The following is a 26475-nucleotide window of genomic DNA, read 5'->3' on the forward strand; positions in this document are numbered from 1 at the left end:
TGGCAAAGCCTCTGAACTCATGTGGCTCTTCACCTCTGTGGTCCATCGGAAACTGTCTTCATCAAGGTCAACTCCATTAGGTAACCCACAGCAATCATCAGGCTGACATCTTTTAGTCCTTGTTTTATTGATCATTCTCTCCATTTTGTACATTCTTTTCCATAGGCCACAGTACCCCATGATCAACTGCTTCATCTTTCACGTATTTGGCTTCTCCTTCTCTCATCTCCTGTACGGATAGTTCCTTCTCCTCTCTAAATGGTGCTATTCCCTAGGGTTTGGGGTCATGAATTCCAGCTCCAGCTGCTCCCTCTCCTCATAGCCTGACTCAATGAAAAGCACCACTTTTTTCCTGTTGCCTAAACTTGAACCTGGAAGTCGTTCAAGACGCCTCCATGTCTAACCTCCCTCACGTCTGCAAGTCACCCGAACCCTTCCACTCCACTTCCATGTCCTGTTGAATTTATGTCTTCCCCTCCCTTCCTGCTGCCACTGCCAGAGTTGGGGCCCTCTTTGCTTCAGCTCTGGATGATTTCAGTGACCTCCTTACCGGCCTCCACCCTGCATTCTATCCTTTATTCTGACCCTGGATCAACCTTTCAAAAATAAGTTAAATATTGATACTCCCCTGCTTAAAGTCCTTCAGCAGCTCCCCGGTGCCTTTAGAATGAAAAAGTCAGTTAGTAAAATTGGGAGGGCCTCTGAACATTTCCCTAGCCTCATCTATTACTGCTTTTTCTTTGAAACTCATTTTCCAATGGTACCATAAACTTGAAGTTCTGAGAAAATGTACCTTCTCTTCTGCAGGAACCCACTACTTCCTCTGTTAGAGGTCTTCACCTAGGTCTTTTTCATCCTGCTACTTCTTACTTACCTTTGAAGAAGATGTTACCGCCTCCCTAGAGCTGTCTCTGAGCCCCTCCCTCAGTTTCCTCCCCCATCCCCCAAAGTCAGGTTTATCTGTCCCTCCTGGGCCCTATACCTCTCAAACTCTAGTGGCCCGTTGTGGTCCCAAGTAGTTTGCACTTCCAGAAGCCGAAGATCGTATCTTCTATGCCTTTACCTTATGTATTTATCAGGTACATATTTACTGAATGAATAAGTAGCTCTTCTTAAAACTCTGAAGGCAATCATTTTGTTTTTATCAGAAGGAATAACTTATCACTTTATTTTGGGGGGTCTTCCCCTTTCTCTAGCTATGCGATTTTCTACCCGCTACCTTTTTATTAAAGATTTCATTTATTGATTTTAGAGAGAGGGGGAGGGAGGGAGAAAGAGAGGGAGAGAAATATCAATGTGTGATTGCCTCTTGCACACCCTCCACTGGGGACCTGGCCCGCAACCCTGACTGGGAATTGAACCAGCAACCCTTTGGTTCAGTGGCTGGCACTCAGTCCACTGAGCCACACCAGCCAGGGCCAGCTATGTGATTTTCTTTAAGCTGCAGTGAAGTGTAACTTGATTTACCTGCACTGTTTGTTTACCTAGCCTAGTAATAACTTGGCATTGTGGTTTCAGTTGGAAACTGATTTAGATAAAGGGACCTATATGCCTTCCAATGTATAAGCATTTTAAGAAAAACTAAGTAGCTCATTAAATATAAATAAAATCAGTTTTGCTTCTGACTGGCCCAGTAGTTTTATTTCGAAAATTGTGTAGTTCTTTGTTTAAACTCAGCCTGGGGATTTACTAGCAGAGTGGCAATGAGCAAGTTACTTAATCTCACTGAATCCTGTTTTACTTACCAGGAAAATGGGGTAGTAATATCCACATGGGTGATGGGAAGGCTACATGAAATAGTATCTGCAAACTGTTCATCCTGTGTGTGGCCTTTAGTCAGAGTCAATATATGTGACTGATTTCCCCTTTTGTATTTACATTTAGAGTAAGGACTGACTATCATAGGGTGATTTTCCCATAGATAGACTAACAAAATCCTTAATTTCTTCTTTTGCATCAAAGCATCATCTACCTTTTTATGTTAAGCAATTCCTTCCTGGGATGTTCAGTTTTTGTTCAGAGATTATATTCATTGCATATTCTAGTGATTATTCATATTTGAAAATATTTTATTTAACTTCTTCACAAAAGGATCTGTGTGGAAGGAGGTTGAATAGTGTCCTCACAAGGTACCAATTTGGATTTCAAGCTGGTTTGAGTTTCACTTAGGTGGACTGTTAGCATCTGCTTTCCTGATAGCAGTAAAGTATAAAAAACAAGAAGAATCTGCTAAGTGTTTTTTCGCACCTTCGAGATTTCAGGATAATCACTAGAGAAGGGTCTGTGCAGGACGATTGGGTATTTTCTCTCCGTGCTTAAGGGTAAACTTTTAAAAACCAAAATACCTGCAGGATGAGGTGATATACAATTAAGTGGTTATTTACTGAGCAAGAATCTGTTGTGGGTTTTCTTCAAGATTATTTTTGAAGTCTGTGGTTCATATGAACTCAGAAGAGCCGAACTCAGGACTGAGTGCTGCACCTGTGTCTTGGTAACTTGCTTTCCTGGCTCTTGACTCTCTTCCAAAGCATTTGGCCTACAAGGCAGCTGCCTGCTTCTCTTAACTGGCATTCAAGATTAAAGAGAAGGTGGATGTTGTTTTTGGCAGCATCTGCTTTTTTTCTGTTTGGGCAGTCTTAATGGCATTTTGTAGATCTGTGCATAAAGAAAATGAGTTACACAGACAATTCATTACCTTTTCAACTTTGAAGAATCTGTAATGTGGACCCTAGCAATGCACAATTTTAAATTGCTTCTCACACTTATAGGAAAATTTGATTTTCTTCCAAGCTTAGAAGATTGGAATCTGCTGGTTTCTTGGACAGCATATATTCCCTTGATGTTCTTGGGCTGCACACATGTTCATTTCCACCAAAGGAAAGAAGTCTGCAAAGTCACTTCTGTGTTATAACACATGTTGAGATTGAGTAAACAGTTTGCTTTAGGGGCACAGAAGCTCCTCTTCCTGGCACATGGCTTTTACTGTGAGGAAAGCTCTTGTGTTCAGGGAGAACTGAGGAATGGATGCATATTCCACTGGGGTACGCTGAGATTGATTCTGACAAAAATGAGATGTGGGTAAGACCTTTGCCTTCTGAATCTCCAGCTTCATCTTCCTGTAACTTCCCCCCCCCCATCTCCTCCTTTAGAGAACCCTTCCAGTACTATCTGCCACTGTTAAAACCTGCTTCCCCCCAAAGAAAGACCTACTATACCTGTCATTCACAAGTGAGTATGAATTTCAGTCACTACTACTTCCCTCTACTAGGACTGTTTCTGTTGCACACCTTTAACAGTACGTACAGATTTCTCACTGGTTTTCATGATGTAAATAAAGTATCTGAAGGCAAATTTTAGCAATGCAAAGGTTGCTGAAATTGTGTGTGTTGTGGGGATAACATGGGGGACACAATAAATGTCTGTAAGTAAAAATAAAATCTAGAACTATCAACAATAAGATTAGTTTAATGTGTCTGTGCAAGGAAAGGTTATCATGAAATGAAAGGTTATCGGGCAATGAGTGTGACCTAAAGAGAAAAGTTGCACGGTGCTAAAACAAAGTAGCCAAAGGAAAATTCATGTGCAGAAGCAGAGAATGTTGCAGAAAAACAGTGAGATGATTACGCAAACTGAGAAGATACATTTTAGAGAAGTCATAAGCAGGGACATTTTGTTTCATCCTTCTATCTCCAGTGGGTATGTGTGTGCGTACGCGCCCACACCTTCAGACACCCGTAAACCCTTGTTGGAGTTTCCAGAAGTAGAGGAAGAGAAGGAAAACACAGATAAACATTTGTTGATACATTGGAACTCCTCACTTAATTGGAAGTCAGTGGTCTCTTGACTGGAGCTGTGCTCTACGCAGAACTAAGAAATACATTGGAAAATGTATCTGAACCCAAAATGAATCAAAATACCCACGTAGTAAAGGTCATATTCTTTGTTCATGGAGGGTTGACTTATAAAGTTCTTTCTCTGACAGTTTTTTTCAAACAGTTTTGAAGCACTTGTTTCCCTGGTTTCCTAGCAATTCAAAAACCCATAAACCACAGCATCTGTAGTAAGAAGAGTTTTAATTTGATCGTCATCAGCACTCCATGAAGTGGGTGGAGAAGAGTTGCAATTATTCTCATTGGACGGTAAACAGCTACTCAGAGGGGGCTCAGAGGTTTTCTGGATAAGTGTTCTGTACTCTGCCATGGCGCCACCTGTTTTCAAAAGCATTTTTTCGTTCCATTCTTGCCCTTGGAAACCTTTGCTCAAACAAAAATCTTACCCAGAGGCATGAACAAATAAAAGAGAGAAGAAAAAAAAAAGCTGAGCTGCTTAGCTTGAAGCAAGGGTTGGAGGTCCAGAATACTGACGGGGCAGTTTATTTTTCTTACCAGCAACAGCTAGAGTATTGTGAAAAACTACCTCATTCATTCATTCATTCATTGAGAAAGTGAGTTTATTTTTCTATTGCTGCTGTACCAAATGATCACAAATGTAGTGGCTTACAACAATACAAGTTAATTTTATTATAGCTTTAGAGATTCAGAAGTCCAAAATGGGGTTTACTCAGCTAAAATTAAGGTGTCAGTGGGACTGTGTTCTTTCCTGAAGGCTCTAAGGGAGAATGGTAGGTAACTTGCCCTTTCTCAGCCTCCAGAAGCCACTTGTGGAGTGGCTTTTCCTTGGCTCCTAGACCTTGTCCTTTCTCTTCAGTGCCAGCAATAGCACTGAAGACTCCAGTCAAATCTTCCTGTCACATCTTTCCGATCCTTCTTTCATCATCGAATCTCTCTGACCAGAGCTGGGAAAGGTTCCCTGTTTATAAGGACTCGGCTGATTAGATTGGGCTTATGGAACTCAGGACAATTACTCTATCTCAAGGTGCTTAACTTAATCACATCTGCAGTGCCCATTTTGCCATATAAGTTGTCAGAATTAGGATGGGGCCACCATTTTGCTGCGATTCCACCTACCATAAGCACCCAAGTGGGCCAAGTGCTGTGGAAGCTAGCAGTGAGCATGTTAACAGGTAAACTTGTTACAGAACAGAGGTCCAAGGAGGGCGCCAATATTTGGCCCACCCAGGAACACTGAAAACTGCTAGAGAACAAACAGGCCCCCCCACCCCGCACCCAAGGACAGTGTACTAATACCATCCAGACCACCTACTGGGCTCATCTTTCTGCCACCAGAGGAAAGACATCTCTCAATGCCAGAGATTTGGGAAAAGGAAAGGAAAGGTTTATTTAATGCTATACAGACTTGAAGTAGTGACCCAATATCCCCATTAAAATATCAAAGTCTCTTAGGATAACCACAGACGCCCACTGTGCTTCCTTCTCCCCCTGCCCTAATTTGGGGTACAGTAACTCAGGAAAAGAAGCAAACATTCGTGTTTCAGGCCACTGGCACTGTCAGCCGTGTTGTCATCCAGGCAGGATCTCTAATTACTCCAAAGACATGTGGCACTTTCTCGTGGCCTACTGGCAAGAGTTCTTTCGCCCTAATTCCAGGCAAAGTCTCTCCAGCTTCCCAGGCCATGCAGCCAAAGGGAGCACCCCAAAGCCATGTGGTGCTCTTCTACCAGAGCTGCAGGGGTCCCCACTCCTGCCAAAACCACATGGTTCTTATCTCCACCAGAGCTGCAGAGAGGGTGGTGTCACAGCTCTGGCAAAGCCGAGTGGTGGTTCTCTGCTAAAGCCGCATGGTGATTCTCTCTACCCCCAGCTGCAGGAGTGGGGTCTCTACTCTGTCCAAAAGCCACATAGTACTACTTCTACCTTCTACTCCAATGACTGCCACATCTCGGTTTTTAATCCCCGCCCCAGTCATCCTCTGCAGACCCATTTCCGACTCTTCTTACAATTAGCTATACTTGCCAGCATTCCTGTATTATTTCCAGTTTACTGGGCTGCCACTGTGAATCTGGGCAGGTGTGGCCCCCTGGCGTGGAGCCAGTCATCTCCAAGCTCTCACTCAGGGGCTGTAACTCGGGGGACCCTCCCCCAGTTACATCTTGGGTGGAAGTCACTTCTCTCCCCCTGGCTCAGAGCATGGCCACAGCTATTTAACATATGTGTGCAGCCAGTTAAAGGTTATAGATATGCTAAATAGCCATGCCAGAGGTTAGCTGCTCCAAATGGCCCTGCCCCATTTGTCCCTTCCCCAACTCACACCAGTGGGGGGGGACGGGGTGAGGACATCTTAATATCTCCTGGCCACCTTGAGTTCTGGACCCCATTCCAAATCCCTTTTTGGCCCCCCCCTGGGCTGCACCCTGTTATAAACTGAGAAGCAAACTGACAAAAACTAAAATAAAAATTTAAAAACAGTTCCTTAAACAAGCACACTAATTTGGAGCTACTTGGAGGATGGCAGGCTCCCCTATGTCACTGAGATAGTTTTCCTCCAGCTTTCTTGAGGTATGATTGACAAGTAGAAATCATAAACATTTAAGGTGTACACTTGCACCTTAAATGCCCACCCTGGGCCGTGGGCCTTGCCGCAGCACAGGATGGCTGTGAATGGCGCCTGACACAAAATTGTAAAGCTACTTAAAACATGAGATTTTTTGTAATGACATGTCATAATGTACTTAATGTGTGGCCCAAGACAACTCTTATTCCAGTGTGGCCCAGAGATGCCAAAAGGTTGGACATCTCTGGACAGTGTGATATTTTAATATATGCATATATTGTGAAGTGATGACCATAATTTAACATGATATCTATCACGTCACAATTATTTTGTGTGTGTGTGGTCAGAATGCTTGAAGTCTACTCTTGTAGCAAATGTCAGCTATATAATACAGTATCATTAGTTACAGTCACCATGCTGTACATTAGTTCTCTAGAACTTAACTCATCTTAAAACTGAAAGTTTGTGCCCTTTGATTATTACCTTCCCTTTTCCCTGGCCCCCCAGCCTCTGGTAACCACCCTTCTCTTCTACTGTCTGTTACCATGAGCTCAGCTTTTGTAGATTCCACGTATCAGTGAGATCACACAATATTTGGCTCTCCTGGTCTGCCTTATTTCACTTAATCTTCCCTTTATAGGATGAACTTGCCTCATCAAACAAAAGCAAAGTTTACTACTTGCACCCATGGTTTTAGAAATCAGGGAGTTGCGTGTACTATGTATTAGAAAGACTTCTGTATAGAATAATTACAGCTGGAAAATTACCTTTCCGTATAAAGAAATAAGCTCCTCACGTCTGCCTCTCCCCAGAAGCTGCTCTGCAGAGTTGTTGGTACAGCTCTGCCGTGACTGCTTTTCCTCCCTCACATTTACTTATGCCAAGTGGGCCTGTTGAGTTTTATGAAAGGCAAATAGTCCTTACTGGTAGCATAGTACACACAAAATAAAATTACACTATGAGTTTACTGAATAGCTTTAAAATAGAGTGCTTCAAGAAAGATTAGGTTTGTTGGGGATATTTGAGTGTATTAAGTTAACAGATTTAATGTCAGTCCTGACCCAATAGATTCATATACAATTCTCAAAACCCTATTTTTACTAATGTTTGTATGTAACTGATGCAGAAATAAAATGCATGCTGCTCTCTACTTGAGATCCAGATCTCTCCCCTTCTTGCCTTTTAAGGTCGGCGCACAAGCAGCCCCCCATGTCCGATCCACACTGCCCATCGCAGCCACCTTCTGGGTCAGCTCCACTGTGTGCGGACAACCTGGTACTTCTGCCTCTCACAAATAACGCCCCAGTTCCCCGTCAACTGTATTCTCATTTTGTTTTTTGTTTGTGTGCTCCCTTTTGAAGGGCAGTCCTTTAAGTGACCTGTCTATATTCACTTTTGTAATTAGTCTCCTCTCATGTTCTCTTAAATCCACTCCAGACTGGCTTTTTCCCATCACTGCTTCAATAAAAATGTCCTTGTCGTGTCACCAGTGATGTCTGTTCCTTAAGTCCAGTGGTCACTTCTCAGTCCTTGTCTTACCTGACCTATTGTGAGTATTTGACATCATTTGACTTAAGGTACTTAAAAAAAAACCTTGGCTTGCTGCCCCTTTTTGGCTTCTCTGTCAGGTTCCTTTGTGAGTTCTCCGTCTTTTGCCAGCCTTCTTAAGGTTAGAGCACCTTGGATCAGCCCGGTGCTCTTTTTTCTATTTGTACTCAATCCCTTGATGATCTCATCCTCCCTTTTGCTTCAAATTCTATTTATATACCCAGGGCTATCACATGGGCATATTCAGCCCAAACTTCCCTCCTTAATCCAGATTGAAATGTCCTGACATGGCATCATCAATGGGGTGTCTCAAAGACATTTCAAAACTCAGCTTCCCTTGTGCACTCCGACAATTCTGGACCCTCAGTCTTCTCTGCATCAGTTCATGGCAGCACCACTCTTGCTGTTACTCAGGCCAGAACCGTTGGGGTCACCTGTGACTCTTTCAAATCACATTTCAATTGTTGGGAAATTCTACTGGCTCAGCCTTGAGGAGATATCTAGAATCTAACCACTCCTAGTGAGTGCTCTGCTACAGTCCTTTCTTGCTTGGATTAGAGCGATAGCCCCTAACTATCCTCTGTTTCCACCTGTTGTTAACCTAAAGGCTGTTCTCACCGCAATAGGCAAAGTAATCTTTCTCAAGGCTTCATTTTTTTAGAGTGAAGACTCCCCTGTTTTCAATGTTCCCCACCAAAGTGATGCATTTGCTACAATTGAGGAACCTAGAATTTCACATCTTAGTCACCCAAAGTCTATAGACTACATTAGAGTTCACTCTTGGTGTACATTATGTGCTTTTGGACAAATGCATAATGACATGTATGTACTGTCACAGTAGCGTACATTTTTACTGCCCTAAAAGTTCTTTGTGTCCTGCCCTTCATCACCCGTCCAGCCCATGGCAGACTCTGATGTTTTCACTGTCTTCATACTTTTGCCTTTTCATTGTAGTTGGAATCACAGGTATGTGGCTTTTTCAGATGGGCATTTCTTACTTAGTCATATGTGTTTACATTTCCTCCATGTTTTAACGCCTTGATATCTCATCTCTTTAGCACTGAATAATGTTCCTCGTCTGGATGTACTATGCTTTATTTATCCACTCACCTACTGAAGGACATCTTGGTTGCTTCCAAGTTTTGGCAGCTATGAATAAGCTGGTAAAAATATCAGTGTGCGGGTTTCTGTTGGACACAAGTTTTCAACATCTTGGAGGAGATACCAAGGAGTGTGATTGCTGGATCATCTGGTATCAGTATGTTTAGTTTTGTAAGAAACTGCCAAACCAGTCTTTTTTTTTTAACATGACAGAGAGGGTTAGCTTTTATTTTGCACAGAGGTTTATGCAAGATGGGAGGGTTGCAGGAAAAGACGGAAGTGGACCCAGACAAGGGTTGTGCACCTTATTTTACGTGACGGAGTCACAAGGGGCACCGCTTTCTCAGTGGTGCACCTTATAGTTGGTACTGGTAGTAGATTTTAATTATTTTCCAGATGAAATTGAAGATGAAAAGCAAGTAAATATTCTTGCAAGGCATTTTCTGAGCTTCAAAAAATTTTTAAATATATTCATATCTCTCTTCTGCTCAGAATCCTGCAATGAACCTGTTTCATTCATAGCAAAAGTCAAAAGTCTGAACAACAGAAAACAAGACGCTACATGATCTGCTTCTCCATTCTCTCTGACATTATCATCAGCCCCCATTTACTCTTGCTGCTCCTTAAGCAAAGCAGATTCCTTTACTAGACCTTAGGGTCTTTGACCAGCTTCTCTCTCTGCATTACTCTTCCCACAGACACCTGTGTAGATCACTACCTCAACTCCATTCAAGCTTTGATAAAATATTGCCTTCTCAATGAAGCACCACCAGATACTACCCTGCTTAAAATTTCAAGCTGCCCCCCCATATACTGCATTCCATGCAGTATATGGAAAGAAAGGGGTGACAGTTCTGGGTCCTTTTCTGTAGACTTGGGGGTGCCTGGGGATGTGTCCCTCTCTATAATCCTCACAACAAGAACTCAAGCTATTTACAGGAGTACACCTATACTCCAAGAGAACCCTGCTGCATTTCTAGGTAGCAGCACGAGTACCTGTATTACCTTATTGCTGAGACTGTTACTAGCGGGAGGTAGCTGTGATGATGGAGAATGAATGGAGGCTCATCACATGCTCTTGAAGGGGCTATTCAGCTAGCAAGATCTAAGCCCAAAAAGTGGTTCTGCCCACCCAGTATCATCTGGCATTGCCACATGCATCACAAATGTTCACTCATATGTGGCCATGCCAAGAGTCATGAGACTGCTGCTCTGTGGCTCCTGGGCTGCTTTTTCGTTGCCTGCCCTATGTCCCGTTTTAAAGCTCAGCATTACTTGATGCTGAAGGAAGCCTCTGACACCTTGTGAGTATGATTGTCCACTTGAACCTAAGACCACACTACTTCTAGTACAGCAGAATAGACATTTTAATCCCACTTTCCTTTACCTCGATCTAATCTTTCTTTTTCCATGGCACTAAACACCTTTTGACCTTCTGTGTAATCTAGTTACTTATTGTTTATTGGTATGGACTACCTTCTCTCACTAGAAGATAAGATCCTCTATTTTCTTTTTCTACTAACATGTCCCAAGCATCTACTAACATTTTCTTTTTCTACTAACATGTCCCAAAACAGTGCCTGGCACACAGTAGATGCTCAATAAATATTTTCAGAATGAATGAGTGGACAGATATTTGTTTCATGTTTCTTCAATGCCAGGAATAGGGCATGGTGAAGAGAAGTAACAACATTTCTGTCTTTATATTGCTTAGAGCCTAGAATATTAATTATGGTCATTAGTGAGATTGGCCATTTACTGAGATCCTTCAGAAGGATTCCCAAGTCATATCACAAAAGAGAGTCCTGGAGAAATATTATTTCAAAGGGTGTGGGAGGTAGGCCTTAACGACTCTAATGTAAAAGAAAGCTTGAGTTTAATCAATTATATTTACATAGATGAAGGAAGACCAAGTGATTAGAAGTGGTTTTATATGTTGGCATTGCCCAATAAGAACCCCCCCAAACAAATTTCTCACACAATTTAGTCTTCATTTTGGTCCAAAGGAGATGGTAGTATAAAGAGTGTGACTCCATAGTGCTCAAAATAGCCTTAAACAAAACTAAGCAGGATTACTGCTAAAAGATCACGATAGTAAAACAATAAAAGGCTTTTAATTTTGCTTACAAGCCACTATTATCTATGTCAGTAACATTGTAGTCTTAGAAATTTTACTAAATGATTATTATCATTTGGTACAATGGTGTAATATCTAGTTATCTTGCATAAATTAATTAAAACAATAATCTTGTTTCTTTTAATACATGGCTAGCTACATAAAGTAGGAGAGATTTCAATCGATGCACGAGTAGGCTTTTGTAATTTTAAGTCACCACAGACAGATGTTACTAATAAAAGGTCTCTTACATTTTGAAATATCTTTGCATCTCCATGCTTTGCTCATGCCGTTCATTTGTCCTGAAATTGTCCTCCTTTTCTCGTCAAATCTTACAAACTCCTCCTTGTCCTCCAAAATCCAGCCAGAGTCACATTTTCTCTCTGGCTTTTCTTGGCACTGCCTTCCTGCCTCAGGTTCTCCCCCTTAAGATTAATTGATTAATTGTTTCCTCCCTTGTGTTTCCAAAGCATTGATCACACAGGGTGGGTGTTATTTATTTACCTGCCTCTGAGTTTCAAGGGCAGCTCCATCACCTTTATTGCTCTATGACTGGTATGGCCCCTGTCTCATAATATGTGTTCAATACAATACATAAGTATTCTGGTTGAAGCATTAGACTATTTTTACCTTGATCACTGTCTCGTCCAGCAAAATATTTATTTTACTACGAGTATTTTAGATAGATGCAAGGTGTTGTGTCATGTTGTAAGGATACTGAAAAAAAATCAGATGCCCAATTTCTTAAAAACTTAAAGTATAGTATAATAGGAAAATATAAGTCAAGCATAAAAGCAACTGTAATACATGGTTTGAAGTGTTCTTTTCAAAGAGTGTGAGTGTGTGTGTGAGAGAGATTACTTCATGGCAGGGCTCAAGAATGTCTTCTTATGGACTAGGGAAATATTTTTTCATATTAACTAGCTAAAAAGCTTTGATTCAAAACTATGATTCTTTTGATTTCTCACAAATTAGGTTCAATTCTATCCTAGATCTAAAAGTATATCTCCCTACCTCACTGGAGTTTGTGTACTATTGGATTAAAAGACGGCTCAGGGTTATACTGCTGTTTGCCAAACAATCCACCCTTAGAGTAGAGAAAGTTTCATTTGCCACCTTCAGGTATGAATTTAATCCATTCCCTAATTTTTAGAAAACACTTTAAGTGATAAGTCCTTCACATGTGACTACAAGTTATTTCTAGTTGCTCTTAGAAATAGGCTGTAGAAAACTTTTGACAAAAGTTAACAATAATGTCATTGAAGTGAAAAATCCAAACCATATTTAACTGAGAATTTTTTAAAACTTTGATCAGTACAGTTAAATGATCAGCATTTAATTGTATGAAAGCCAATAACATTTTAAAAAGTTGGTAAATTGCATTTTTCCTCTTTAACGCATAAGATGTTAATAGTTTAAGCGATCACAGATGTGCACTGATGGTCACCAGCAGTTTTTCTCTTTCCGTTTAGACTTGGATTATCACTTGCATTTATCTTCAACTGCTCCTCTTTAATCCTCCCGTCAGAACTACAGGAATCTGCATGAACCGGGTCACTGATGATGTGAAGGACGTTACAAAACTGGTAAGTAAGGAATGCTTTCCATGGTGGTGACTCTTTTTCTTAAGCTTTTTCAAAAAGATTTCATTTCTTCTCACTCCAAATTGATGTTTTTCTAAGACAAGGAAAGAAATCATTGAGTTAAGTAAAGGGCTTACAGAGAACGCAGGTAGGAAGATACTCAAGGTCACAGGGAACCTGCTGGTAAATGTGGCCCATGGCACGGGGCTGCATTGGAATTGTTTCTTTGCTGGTCTTTTCATCTCCTTCACAGGTAGTGAAGGAAGCCGGAGAGTTCCCCGAGTGCCGATGTGCCTGTGCCAGCTTGTTTCCCATCAGCTCTTTAGTGGGTTCCGCAGTGTATCTTACTTCCCCTCCATGTGCCCTCCTGCCTTTCTCCAGCAAGCCTAACCAGAGGGGATCCGAGACGGCCATTCTCCCCTTTCCAGCAGCTGGAAGACCCTGTCGCACGTGGGGGCACGTTTGCTCCCTCACTGAACGTAGCCGAAAGAGGGATTTGTTGCTGAAATGTTGACCAGCCTCGTCTCCCCCATTTGTTACATTGGAACTCTCCCCTCAGCACAAGCCTTATCTCACTGGTGCCTCTGGGCATTGTGGCTTCGTGCCAGGCTTCTCTTAAAGTGCAGACCACAGATGCAGAGGACATAATGCCACATATAGAATGGAATGCACTGTTCCCAACTGTGACGTTCTCAGGGAGATTTTATGTGCTCATTTGAGTTATAGAGTGTGGTTTCTGGATGAACAACATTTGACAAGAATTTGTTAAGTTCCTGGTTCAAAATGGCCAAGGGCACTTAGTTATTTGAATGCTGTTTAGGGAACAGAGGTGATGTGAGGCTAAGAAAGAAATGAGGGTTCCCATAACATATAGAAAAGGTAGAAAAGTAACAGTTGGCATATTTATCTTTTGCACTCTTGATATACATTTCCCGGTTTATAGATTTTACATTGGGTTCACAGCTGAACTTCAAAACAGAAGTTCAATGCTATGGTCAAGAGTCCTGCTAGCTTAGCCTCAGTGCAGAACTCGGAACACATACCCACATACACAGACACGCACACATGATTTATGCAGATTTCTTAGAAGGACATCCAGAGGGGGTAGGTTTAAAAGTGTTCTTTGATGCAACACCTGAATATGTAGTAACGTGTTTTATTTGGGGGACCCAAGCAGTGAAACACTTGCTTACCATATGCCCGGTCAGTATTGAGTATAGCGATGGAGGGGGAGGAAGAGGGATTAAAAAAAACAGATCCTTGTCCTTTTCTTCAAATTGCTTATTAGTTCATGACCCAAGAAATTATATTAAAGAGAAAATGTATGGTCATATTCTAAATTTCATGTTGGTAGAAGGCAGTCATTAAATGTTTGTCTGAGGAAGGAAGTAAGGATGTGCTTCACTGTGGGAAGAATTGTAAGCACCTGTGGTGTTTATTAAAATTTCAGGTGTTGGGGCCCTGGTGATGCCATAGGGCTGAGGAAGGGCTCCAGACATCTATGTTTTTGGGACATTTCTGAAGGGAAGTTTAAGAACTGCTGTAGAGGGTCTCTTTTGTCAAACCTTAGAGACCAAAGTGTCTTACCTTTGATTTCATCTCAGTTTTTGTTGACTAGTATTATCTATGTTGTATAGATTTAAATGGATGTCAGATTAATATGAGTCTCCAACATATCTTAAATTGGTCATGACTTGGTAAATGAGCTCTCGTGGGGCCCCTAGAACAGTTGTGGGGCTGAGAACGGGCTGGAGAGACCTGCTGTCATCCCGGGGAGCAATTCCAAATATGTGGGCAATGAAGCAGAGTTGGAAGGTGATGGTGTATCTGACCACAGGCCAAGCATATCCAAGAGTAACATGGTATTTAAGAAAAATTACTTTTTGCTAAGTGTTTGAGGAGGACTACTTAATGAGCACCACGTCCTGTGAAAATTCCTATCAGTATTTTCAAGTGGCATAGGTAGGTATGATAAGCACCTTCCTAGATTTTCCACCCTTGTCTTTAACCACCTGCTTGTTTTCACTCTGTTACCTGTGTGTGGATACAATGGAAATGGCGAGAAGCACTAAAGAGAAAAGTGCTCAGAAAGGGATGCTTATTAATATTGACACTAAAATAGAATTCCTTGCCCCAAGGACAACAGTGAAATCATTACACTGAAAGGGGGTTTTATTTCCCTTCTAGCAGCTGACTCAGGGAAAATTTTTTTTGATTTCAAGAGTTGATCTAGTGAAATTAGCATATTTACTTCAGATTATTGAAAAAGTCAAGTTAATAAAAAATAGAACTCAGAAGATCACTTCTACCTGAATAAAGACCTACATAATGCACAGCCTGTATTCATAGAACAGGAAACAGGAACATATAAAATAATTTCTGATCTCAAAGTGGGAGGTTAACTTCCCTATGAACATATGAATGCATATCACTAGCACACAGAAACAACACATAAATACATGCCATTCAAAGGATCTCATGGTATAACATCGAACCTAACCTATGCGAATATATTGGTTAAGAGAATGGATTTCAGAATCAAGCTGACCTGAGTTTTAAATCCGAGTTCTCTGACCTTCAATAAGTAACTACCTTTCTAAATTGCAGTTCCTAGTTGCCAGTTTGGGGGTTAGATTAAGTAAGAGAATGCATATATAATTCTACCCCAGTTATTATCACATAACTTTTTTGTGCCTTGGTTTCCTCATTAGTATAATCAATTAATAGTGTTTTACCTCACAGAGGGACTGGGAACATAGTGAGTACCTGCTAAATAATTAGCTATTAGTGATGATGTTAATGATCATCCAGATCACTGGTTTGAGTGATCATAGGATACCAGAGCTGAAAAGGAATGTAGAGACATTATATACAAACTATTTTATAAGTAAGGAAACTGAGTCCCACGAGTGTTGAAGGTGAGCTCCTGGTGCTATTTGCAGAGTTGTGTCTTCTAGCACAGTGGTTCTCAAAGGGGCTCCTGGGCCCACCAGTCACTCTGCTTCTACCTACGTGTCTGGGTTGCTGAATGAGAAAACAGAATCAAACAGGAAAAATAATTGAAAGTGACTGCTTTAAACCAGTGCTTGTGGGGTATGATTTGAGGCCTATCTCTTAGGGTACTTACTAAAAGAACAGCTACATACAATCTCTCAGGGTATCTATTAAAAGCATACCTGTCAGGGCCCCACCTCAAAATACTGAATCTCCCCTTGTGGATATGGGGTGGAGCAACCTTAACATTTCCAACTAGCAGCCCAGGTGATAGTGATTTGCAGATGTCCCAGGACTGCTTAGGCCATATTTCTTCTTATGGATTGTTTCATGCTTGAAAAGAATCTGTGTTCCCATCCTTAAACTAAAATTCATTAATTTTACTAATTCCAACAGCAACATTAGTGACTTTTAAGTTTTAAGAGTATAGAGAATCACTGCCTCTCTCCAAAGAACAGTGAGGCGAAGCATCTTGACCTCAAGCCCATGGGGCTGTTTGAATACCCATTCAGCTAAGACCTAGCTAGGTGACCTTAGACAAATAAATCCCTGAATTTTTCCAGGATTCAATTTCTGGCTTTTAAAATAAAGAACAAGAAGAGCATGATCAATAGTTCTTAATGTAGGATTTTAAACTTCAAACCTTTGCAAGATGGAACTCCAAATTATACCTCTGTATGCCTTATGTGAATTTTTGAGAAGAGGTTGCCTGGCTTTCGTCTGCTTCCCAGAGAAGCTTCTGACCCCTTGAAAAGACAAGAACTACTAAATTAGATAACTCTGGAGGCCCTCTTTAGCTCAGAAATTCTTTTATTCCATATGATACTTTCTGAGGTTGCATCTTTTGGAATAATTCAGAGACGTCTTCACTAAAAGAGGTTCTGTATAATGAGAGAAATTTACTTTGCAGGCCAAATCTTGGTAACTGGTATTTGCAGGAAAGAAAGTGGGTTGAACATACATTTTTGCCTTGTACCCACAGTAATTTCTTCAACTCCAATCAATCTTTTGCATTCTCTGCCAGTTCCTCCTTTGCATTAGGTGGCAACTTGTGCTCTGCCCACAAACCTTAAGTTTGTTTGCTTGTGGTGGCTCTCATGTCACAGAAGCATATGACTTAGGACTTTACTGTCATATCTTTAAAAATTTCCTCTTGGACATTTTGTTCTACCCTCATGGTCCTCATGGTTTTCATCTGAAATCCTTCTGGCATGTTTGCTCAGCACAACAGTTCATCTATTTATAGAATGTTTTGCTTTGTTTCTAAAATAATGCAGCAAGGCTTTCAGATGGCAAATGCAGAACTACCTAAGGCTCAAGGACCTGGGGAGAGGATGAACCAAACTAGAAACTTGTATCTAGACAACAGTGAGGCTGCATCTTTTCATGACTGTGTTAATGAAAGGAGGAGTCCAGACATTTGAGGTTATTTGAATTAGTTTCCGTTTTACTTCTTCATTCTGTTGGCCTCATTTGTAATGACGTTTTTCCTTTATCTGGAGGAATTTAATTAAAGGTGACTTTACTGATTTTTAAGAACCTTTTTAAGTATCTATTGAGTGGTTATTTGTCTTTCTCAAAATACTTCGAGGCAGGTGGCTACCCCAGCCATGCTGAAGCACTCAGTATTTAAATGTGGCATTTAAATCTCATTTAGTCTTTGCAAATCCACTAGCTATATTCTATTATGATTTCCTTTAACACACATGGAAATCGAACCTAAAGTAGATCAAGTTCCTTGCCTTAGATGTCTGAGTTAGCATGTGGCAGGGCCTGGACCCAGCCTGAGCCGTGTTCCCGACATCAGTGCTGTGACTCCTACAGCAAACTAACTGCTTCGAAGGAAGGCCTTCCAGGTTCCAGGCCAAAGGCTCCCTCTGCCCTAATGAACTTTCCGCAATGATCAGCAGCCATCAGAGCTGGGTTATCATAAGATTATCTGTGCTTTCTGAATGCTATTCAACATACCATAATGCTTAGAAATAATAATAATATTCATGAACTGAACATAAAAACCTACAGCTTGACTTCCTAAATTCTCTCCCAAATATCACTGGGAAGAAGCCAATGCAAGCCAAGGAAGTAATAATGAAGGGGAGAGGTAACTGTGCTGGTACTGGCACAGAGAGCCAGGGTTTACATCCTGCCTCTCCCAGGAACTCCTGGTGAGATGCCAGTTAAGCTCTTTGAGCCTACAGGTCTACCTCTGTCTAGTAGGCTTAATGGTATATGTCTCATGGCGATGTGATCAAGAATATATATGAAAACTTCATATTAATTGTAAAGCATTTTTCAAAAGTACTGTCACTTTTCTGTATACCATACCATATGTACAAATATCATATGATCTCACCTTTAACTAGAACATAATCAACAAAAGAAAAAAGCAAACAAAATAACCAGAGACAATGAAATTAAGAACAATCTAACAATAGCTAGAGGGGAGCGGGGAGGGGACAGTAGGTAGAAGGGTTTTCAGGAACTACTATAAAGGACACATGGACTAAACCAAGGGGGAGGGTGGAAGCAAGGGAGGGAGGTGGGTTTGGCTGGGGTTGGGGAGAGTGGTGGGGAGGAAATGCAGACAAACGTAATTGAACAACAATAAAAAATAAATAAAATAAATAAATTTTTAAAAAGTACTGTTACTTTTCAGTCCTATCAGCAATCATTAAATCAGTTTAATGCAGAAATTACTTTATTATTATACACCTTCCAAGTGGTACGGTGTGGAGATTCCAATGTGGGTTGGGCAGATAACATTTTGTAAGGCTCCCCTGACTTCTTTGAACCATTTTTAATATGTTACTAATAAAATGGAATTGGCCACAAAATCCCTTACATTTTTCTCTGCTCTTTAGGTGTATAAATTCAGGTTCTGAGTTTTCTAAATACTAATTTGATCAATTCTGTGTTTTTTGATTATGTAAGTTCTGCATAAAAGAAGGGCTAGATTGTTCAGAATAGTTGCCACTATTGCCATGTGTCTCCATCTGGAATGACTTTAATTTACATTGTTGATTCATAATGAAAAAATATTGCGGCTCAATCTGATTTGGCTTTTATATCTGCAAAGGCGTCAGCTATATCTTTGCCACCGGGGCTTACATATCATAACCAAGTCATTTTTCTTTCTAAAGATGGTGGTAAAAATCCAAAAGACCAAACAAAGTATGAATGCATGGTGGGAGAGGAAGAAAATTAAGTATAAAAAGCAAGAGTGTAACTCTTACATTAAATACATCACCTTCTATGGCAGCCCAGACACGTTTTCTATAAGCAGCAAGGCATCTACTACATTGGGGGGGCCTTGTGAGTGAAAAATGCCCAGGACAAATTTGCAGAAAGTAGATGAAAATATGTACTGGAGCTAAGAGGAAAGGGAGGCTTTGCTTTCAGAGGCCTGCATTGTAGTGCAGTCTTAACACACAATAGCTGTGTGACCTCAGTCAAGTTCCTTCATCTCTCTGACCCTCCAGTTGTTCATTTGTGAAATACAGATAATATGTCAAATAGGTCTGAGGATTGGATGCGATCATGCAGCATAAGTCCTTAATGAGCACAGTGCCTGACACTGTAAATATTTGGTTTTAGGCTCAAAGCTGAGATGGGTGTGTGACCTGGTACCACTGGAAGTAGAATGGTAGTAAGCACAGTGGACTCACTTACTACCTTGGCTCCCCTTCCTCTACATATGTTCATTCCACAGTTGGAAATCTGTGTATCTGGAGGGCTGACTAGTAGTTAAATATGAATTTTCAACCTAATGGGGGCTGATGCCCTTAACCCCTGAGTTGTTCAAGTGTCTACTATACCCATGCTTTTGCCTGGATTCTTTTCTCACCAAAATTGTTCTCAGATTCCAGAACAATTGCAAGGCCAAAAAGAAACCTGGATTGTGTTATTGGAAGATTTGTCAGAGATGACCTAGTGCAGCAAACATGTACAAAATCCTAGCTTACTGTGGGAAACAGTAAAGTTTTTAGAGACAAGGTGAGGGAAAGTAAGTCTGCAAAAGCAGTGTAGATCCACTAAAGATCTAACAGTGCAAAATCTATTTTTTATATTGCATATTATTTTAAGACCCAATGAGCTATATCAATTTTTAGCTATGTTATTCAGGTGGAAATTTTAACAGTGCTAGAAGAATGGGATGGAAGAGCTGGTGCTATGTGTATAGGAAAGGATATGAGAACCCAGAACTCTGTATACTTGGAAGTCAGTTGCCAATATACCTCTTCATACAGACTGAGTGTTTATTTTGTGTTTGACACATTCCTTTAGCTCAGTTCAAGATTATTGATGACATGGGTATTTTTATCTCTGATTTACAGATGGGAGACATCAAAGTAAAGAGTTTAGATCTGTTTCAAATTCCCTGGTTCCCAACCAGGTGATTGTTCAATTTGTGCTACAATGGCTGATGAAAATATATTAGATATATTTTTTAAACCTTTAAAAGAAACTAGGTAATATTTGAGGCATCACCAATGTTCAGTCCTAGGTAAGTGGATTAAGTTACATCATGGAATGGAATTTTTCTAAAATATTTAAGTTAGAAAGCATCTTCATCACATAAGTAACATTCTTTTGAAGTTTTGCTGACATTTTTTTCTAAGAACAATGTAGAACAGTACTTCTCTTTTTTTAAATTACATTTCATTGAGTATGATATTACAGTTATCCCAATTTTTCCTTTTGCCTCCCTCCTCCCAACAATCCCTCTCCTTCAGGCAATCCCAATACCATTGTTCATGCTAAGTGGTCATGCATATAAGTTCTTTGGCTACTCCATTTCCTGTTATTGTACTTTACGTTCCCATGGTAGAGCAATCTTGGCTGTAGGTCCCTGCTTATCATTACTTTGAATATTTCTTGCCAGTCCTTTCCAGCAAAGTTTCTTTAGAGAAATCAGCTGACAGTCTTATGGGACTTCCCCTTTAGGTAACTACCTGCTTTTCTCTTGCTGCTTTTAAGATTCTCTCTTTATCTTTAACTTTTGGCATTTTAATGATGATGTGTTTTGGAGTGGGCCTCTTTGCATCCATATTGTTTAGGACTCTCTGTGCTTACTGGGCTTTCATGTCTATTTCCTTCACCAGATTAGGGAAGTTTTCTTTCCATTATTTTTTCAAATAGATTTCCAATTTTATTTTCTTCTCCTCTGGGTACCCCATGATGTGAATGTTAAAATGCTTGAAGTTGTCCCAAAGGCTCCTTACACTATCTTTATTTTTTTTGGATTCTTTTTCACTCTACTGTTGTTTTCCTATAACTTGTTCTTTATTTTAATTAGTGTATCCTTCATTTCTGACTAGATCTTTTTTTATGCTGTTGACATCCTCACTGAGTTCTATGAGCATCCTTATAACCAGTGTTTTGAACTCTGCATCTGATAGATTGCTTATATCCATTTTGTTTAGTTCTTTTCCTGGAGTTTTGATCTGTTCTTTCATTTGGGCCATGTTTTTTATTCCCATTTTGGCAGCCTTCCTATGTTTGTTTCTGTATTAGGTAGAGCTGCTTTGATTCTGTGTCTTGGAAGTGTGGTGTAATGTAGTAGGTGTCCTGTAGGGTCCAGTGGCACAGCCTCCCCTATCACTCAAGCTGAGTACTTGAGGTGTGCCCTTCATGTGGGCTGAGTACACCCTCCCATTGCAGTTGAGTCTTGGTAGCTGTCGTCAGGTAAATAAGATAGATTTACCCAGGCCAGTCAGCTGCAAAAACTGGCTGTGACCACTGACTACCAACCTCCACCTTCCGTAGAGGATCAGTGGTGTAAGGGCAGGGTGGTTATGCTCCAACTTGGTCTATAGTTGTCCACTGGGTGTGCAAGCTCTGGGGTTTCCCAGATGGTGTAGGCCAAGGTCAACCCTGGCCTGTGTTCTGCCTGAGGTCACCATGTATGATCTATAGAGGAGACTGAGATGTCTGCTACTTGTGCTGGGCTTGGGGATTCCTAGGCAAAGCCAAGCTGTGAATCTAGGCTGGCTGCTGCTAGTGCTGGGCCTAGGGCTCACTGGGGCCACCTGTTTCTTCTTTGAGAGGATTTAGGAAGTTGTAAAGCATGAACCAACACCAGTGATTCATATGGAAAAGTAGTTTGGTCCATAAGTAGAGTTGACAGAGTTTCTGAGGATGTCTAAGGCAGGTCAAACAGTGTTACCAGGTTGATGGAATCTTTGATATGGCAGCTTGCAAGCTCTGTGAGAGTAGAGTTTAGAAAAGGACAGTGGCCTCTGCTCACCTTCATGCAAAGGCCAATTTCTCCCTGTGTGCCACTGGTGCCTTTCAAGCTGCTAACCCAGTGCTGGAGCTCAGAAAGAGTGAGTCTGAGTCAGTAAGTCTGTGTGTGGATTCTTTAAGAGGGACTACTTGGGGCTCCAGAAGTTTCTTCCACTGACTCAATCCCTGCTGGGTTTTGCAGCCAGAAGTTATGGGGACTTACCCTCCTGGTCCTGGAACTCTGGGCTGTGAGGTCTGGTGTGGTGCTGGGATTTCCTACACTTGAGATCTCCCTCCTGAATTTTTATCTACCACACGTGGATGAGAAACCAGCCCATTCTGCATCTGTGCCCCTTCTACCAGTCTGGAAAGAGATGGTTTCTTTAATTCCATAGTTGTCAGAGTTCCATCCAACTCGATTTCTTACACTTCTGAGTGATGGGTGTTTTATATTTTAGTTGTAGTTTTGGTGCAGTAGTGTGAAGAGGCGAGCCATGTCTGCCTACACTGCCATCCTGACCAGAAGTAGAGCAGCACTTCTCAAACTAGAGCACTCGTCAGAGTCATCTGGGGAGTTGTTGAGTGAGAATCTGTATGCCTGGTATGCCTGAAAATTGACATTTCAAATAGGTTCCCTGGTAATGTTGACATTTTACTTTGAGAACCATGACCAAAAAATGTATTGCTAATTATATGTTGGAACTAGTGGGAAAAATAATACAGGAAGGGAATTCCAAGGCCACAGATGGAAATTGCAATTCAGATCATGTTTCCAAAACTTCCATAACTGAATTTGGAGTCCAAAAGATTTGTATTATCACTTTATTTTTGGAAATTGCTTTGATTACAAAGGGAAATCAAGAACAAAAAATCATTATATATGTAAATATAGAAAAATGCTGTGTAAAACAACATATTAATTGATATGTATGGCTTGTCTTACAGATTTTCTTCCTTTTATTTGGTCTCTGTAGGTGGGAAATCTTCCAAAAGACTACAAAATAACCCTCAAGTATGTCCCCGGGATGGACATTTTGGTATGTAAACTGTACATTGCTAAGTTTCATTTTAGTAGCTGATAAAAGAGATGGAATCATCTTATTGATACAGGATATTATCTGACATTTAGAAGTTTGCTGATTGTCTCCCGAACCTGTACTCCCAAAGTGAATAAGGTCATTTTATTCACTAGGAGCTAGCCACTAACTTGGAGCTAGCCACAAATTTCTCTTTTTTCTTTAGCCTCTCTCCAAAAAGACTTGAGTGTAAAATTATGTAAAGCCTTTTTATACTTGAAAAGGTCTGAGAAGGGAGGGGGAACTGGATGCAAGAAAGTGAAAGGGATTAGCCAAAAAACATATATACATAACACATAGACACAGACAACAGTGTGGTGATGGCCAGAGGGAAAGGGAGATGTGGGGTGGGTGGAGGTGGGCAAAGGGGGCTGAACATGGAGATAGAGAGACTTTGCTTGGGGCAATGGGCACATGATATAGTGTGCAGATGATGGTTTGTTGAGTTCTACACCTGACACCTGTATGGTTTGCACACCAATATCACCCCAATAAATACAATAAAAAATAAGAAATCAAAAAAGGTCTCATATAAGTCTTTTCTCTCTTTAATTTGAGAACACAAAATAGTTTATCTCTGAATTTATTAACAATGTGATAGATTCTTAGAACCTTACCACAAAAATATGAGGCTATGATTACAAATACCTCTTTCTTATTATAACCAAGAAATTATAATTATTTTTCATTATATAGTATCATAACTATATAAGAAGAGATATTTTAAGGATAGGAAATGAAATGCTGGTGTATTCATCACATAGTTTGTCAAACCTGACCAAGTGTAATATTGGCTTCAAATATATTTTTAAATAAGGAAACATTATAAATATAACTAAATTTCCTGTATTCCTTTTTTCTATGTCCATTAGCTTCGACTTTGTTTCTTATGGATAATTTCTCTCTTAGGCACAAAGATTCTGAGCTGCAATATTTTGTTCTAAGGCATGTTTTTAGGACTTGGCATGAGTGCAGCTTCCCCTGGAGTTGTGTGAGGCAGGACAGGGCACAGCAGCCCTCATGCTCTTAGAGTTTTACTGCAAACCATGCATCCATACATCAGATATTATTTTTGCATATTTTCATATTTTCATACCATTATATACTGTGTATACCACTTTGTGACTTGCTTATATTGTAGCATGCCTTTGAGATATAAATAGTGTTGGATATAAAAAATGTGGATATAAAAAAATGTGGATTCATTTTAACTACTGTATTGTATTGAGTTCACTTAAAACCATCTGGGTTACTCTACTCTGCAAGTAGACACCTTTCTTTAATTTACTAAGTATTTATTACACATTCACCTTGTGCAAGTTGTCTTAGGCTTTGGGTAATTTTGTGGATGAGTCAATTAAAATTATTACCAATTTAAGTATGTTAAGCACATTACTAACTGCTTGTGCCTAAAACATTTTTCAAAGACTACAAGGTTAGTAGTTAAAGAGAGTGCCAAAGGCATATTTCTTTTCACTAGTAAAGTAATACTTTTAGCATGAACTGTCTAAAGTTCCTTAGAACTCCTTTGAACAAGCATCTTCATGTTGAACCAGTTATCCTCAAGTCTAGGTCATGTCTGTCCTGTTGAATTAGGGGCAGTTCTCTGGAGATGGGAATGTAAAACCAGAGCATCCTGAAAGTTAATCAAGCTGGTCATTCAGTTACTCAGGCGGTATTTGTTTAGGAAAAATTATGGACACACACTTCACTAGATACTTTAGGAAGCAGATATGTGTCAATTTAGCCTTATGTTCAGAATCTTTAATAATAATTGCAGAGAAGTAATCTGGCCACTTTCATAATGATTTCACATATGTCATAATGATTTCACAATTTGTCTCTTTGGCTGATTAGAAAAACCCTGTGAAGGACACAGGATAGCAGAGGTGACTCCTGTTTTACAAATGACACACTGCGGTTCACAATCCAGAAGTATTTTACCAAAGGTTATACATCTTTATAACCAACTTAAAAAGAAACCTCAGGTCATGTGACTTAACCCTGGGTTACAGAATTTTGTTGTCTAAATAATTACACTAATTGGAGAGAGCGTACTTAGTGAAGCATCTAATGTTAAGTGTTACTGAACCAAACAGGAAACACTTTGGGTTCTTGTCTCCCCAAATAAAAGAACGTAGATCAGGAGTACCAATAATGAAAGTAAGGTTCATTTCAGCCCTTCAAAGGGTAGAAGCTCTGGGGATCAGAACCAGAGAATCACGCCTGCATGTGAGTGTTCAGGCCCTCGATTGGGGGTGAGGGGGTGGGGGTAGGCTCCTCCATTTTGGCGCAGGTTTCCATGACTATGGAGTGCTGAGGAATGGTCATTGTTGTCTTCTCCCCACCGGTGCACCTTGGTCTTGTTTGTCAGAGTTCAAGTTAGCATTAAGGGCAGAACGGTCCTTGTGTTTTGGCATATACTCTTCAAATTACATACACAGTGTGCCTGTAGTCTTGCTTTTTTTCCTTTAAGCCCTGTGACTAAGTTCAAGAAAAGATAGTTGTTTATCTTGTGTTTCTTAACAAAATTCCTATATCTTTATGGGTTGGCAGCAATTAATTTTCCCTCTTCTGTCTCATTTCCCCCAAAGAGATTTCGTACTCATCAATCTTTATAGGGTTAAGGGGTGGTGGTCTCTTCTTCTGCAGTTACTTCCTGCTAGGAAGGATCTTAGGTGTGTCTTAGTGAGTAGAAGCTTCTTCCCTTTCTAGTCCAGTGGGTTAGTTCGAAGTAGGAAGTCGTTACAAATCATGTGGGATCATGCTTTTTTTCCTGGGTGGCCAGAATCCTGGAGTTACTGAAACTTTTTAGATACTGTAGGATGCTTGGGCCAAAAATTAGAATACAGAGCCCTATAAGAAGGAGAGTTAAAATGGGCAAGAAGAGAGACCATAACCATTGTCTCCATGTTTGGTCTAAGGAGTTATTTACCAGTCCTGTCAGTAATTGGGTTCCTCAGAGAGTTTTTAACCAAGAGGCATGGTTAGGAATTCAGTACATGAGTGCCAACCTTAGCTGAGTTGTTTATCTAAGTGCAATAGATGATGTTAATGATTGTACAAACACTGCCTTCTGAGGCTAAGGGATAATCAAGGGCTATTCTATTATATAATAACATTTTCTATCAAGTCTAAAGATATTTGCATTTCCTTTAAAGCTCCTCCTATCTTGTTAAACAATTTTTCTAATTTGGCAGTAAGGTTGGACAAAATGAATTCATGTTCAATGTAACTTGCCCAAATGATGAAAGAGGTAAATCTTTTTCTGCCCCAGGAGAGGATTCTGTCTAATAAACCTCTTTGTGTTTGAACATGTGTTTTGTATGATTGTACATATTTAATCTGGAATGATAGGGCCTAGGGTTCATTGTCCATAAATAAGATAGGGGCTTAGACATTGAGTTGCCAAATATCTGGT

The 26475-nt window shown here is 40.4% G+C and overlaps 1 protein-coding gene across 3 annotated transcripts in view; it reads left to right on the forward strand.

Moving 5' to 3' along the window:
• KITLG (KIT ligand) overlaps positions 1-26475 on the forward strand; it is a 118023-nt gene that overhangs the window by 20829 nt on the left and 70719 nt on the right. For all 3 annotated transcript variants that reach the window (XM_037128153.2, XM_037128150.2, XM_037128149.2), the window contains exons 2-3: positions 12649-12762; positions 22953-23015. In XM_037128153.2, coding sequence (XP_036984048.1) covers positions 12649-12762; positions 22953-23015 — 177 coding nt within the window. The remainder of the gene's footprint in view (positions 1-12648; positions 12763-22952; positions 23016-26475) is intronic.

The sequence above is a fragment of the Artibeus jamaicensis genome, unplaced genomic scaffold, assembly GCF_021234435.1.
Source record: "Artibeus jamaicensis isolate MK-2021 breed Jamaican fruit bat unplaced genomic scaffold, CSHL_Jam_final scaffold_584, whole genome shotgun sequence".
Classification (NCBI taxonomy): domain Eukaryota; kingdom Metazoa; phylum Chordata; class Mammalia; order Chiroptera; family Phyllostomidae; genus Artibeus; species Artibeus jamaicensis.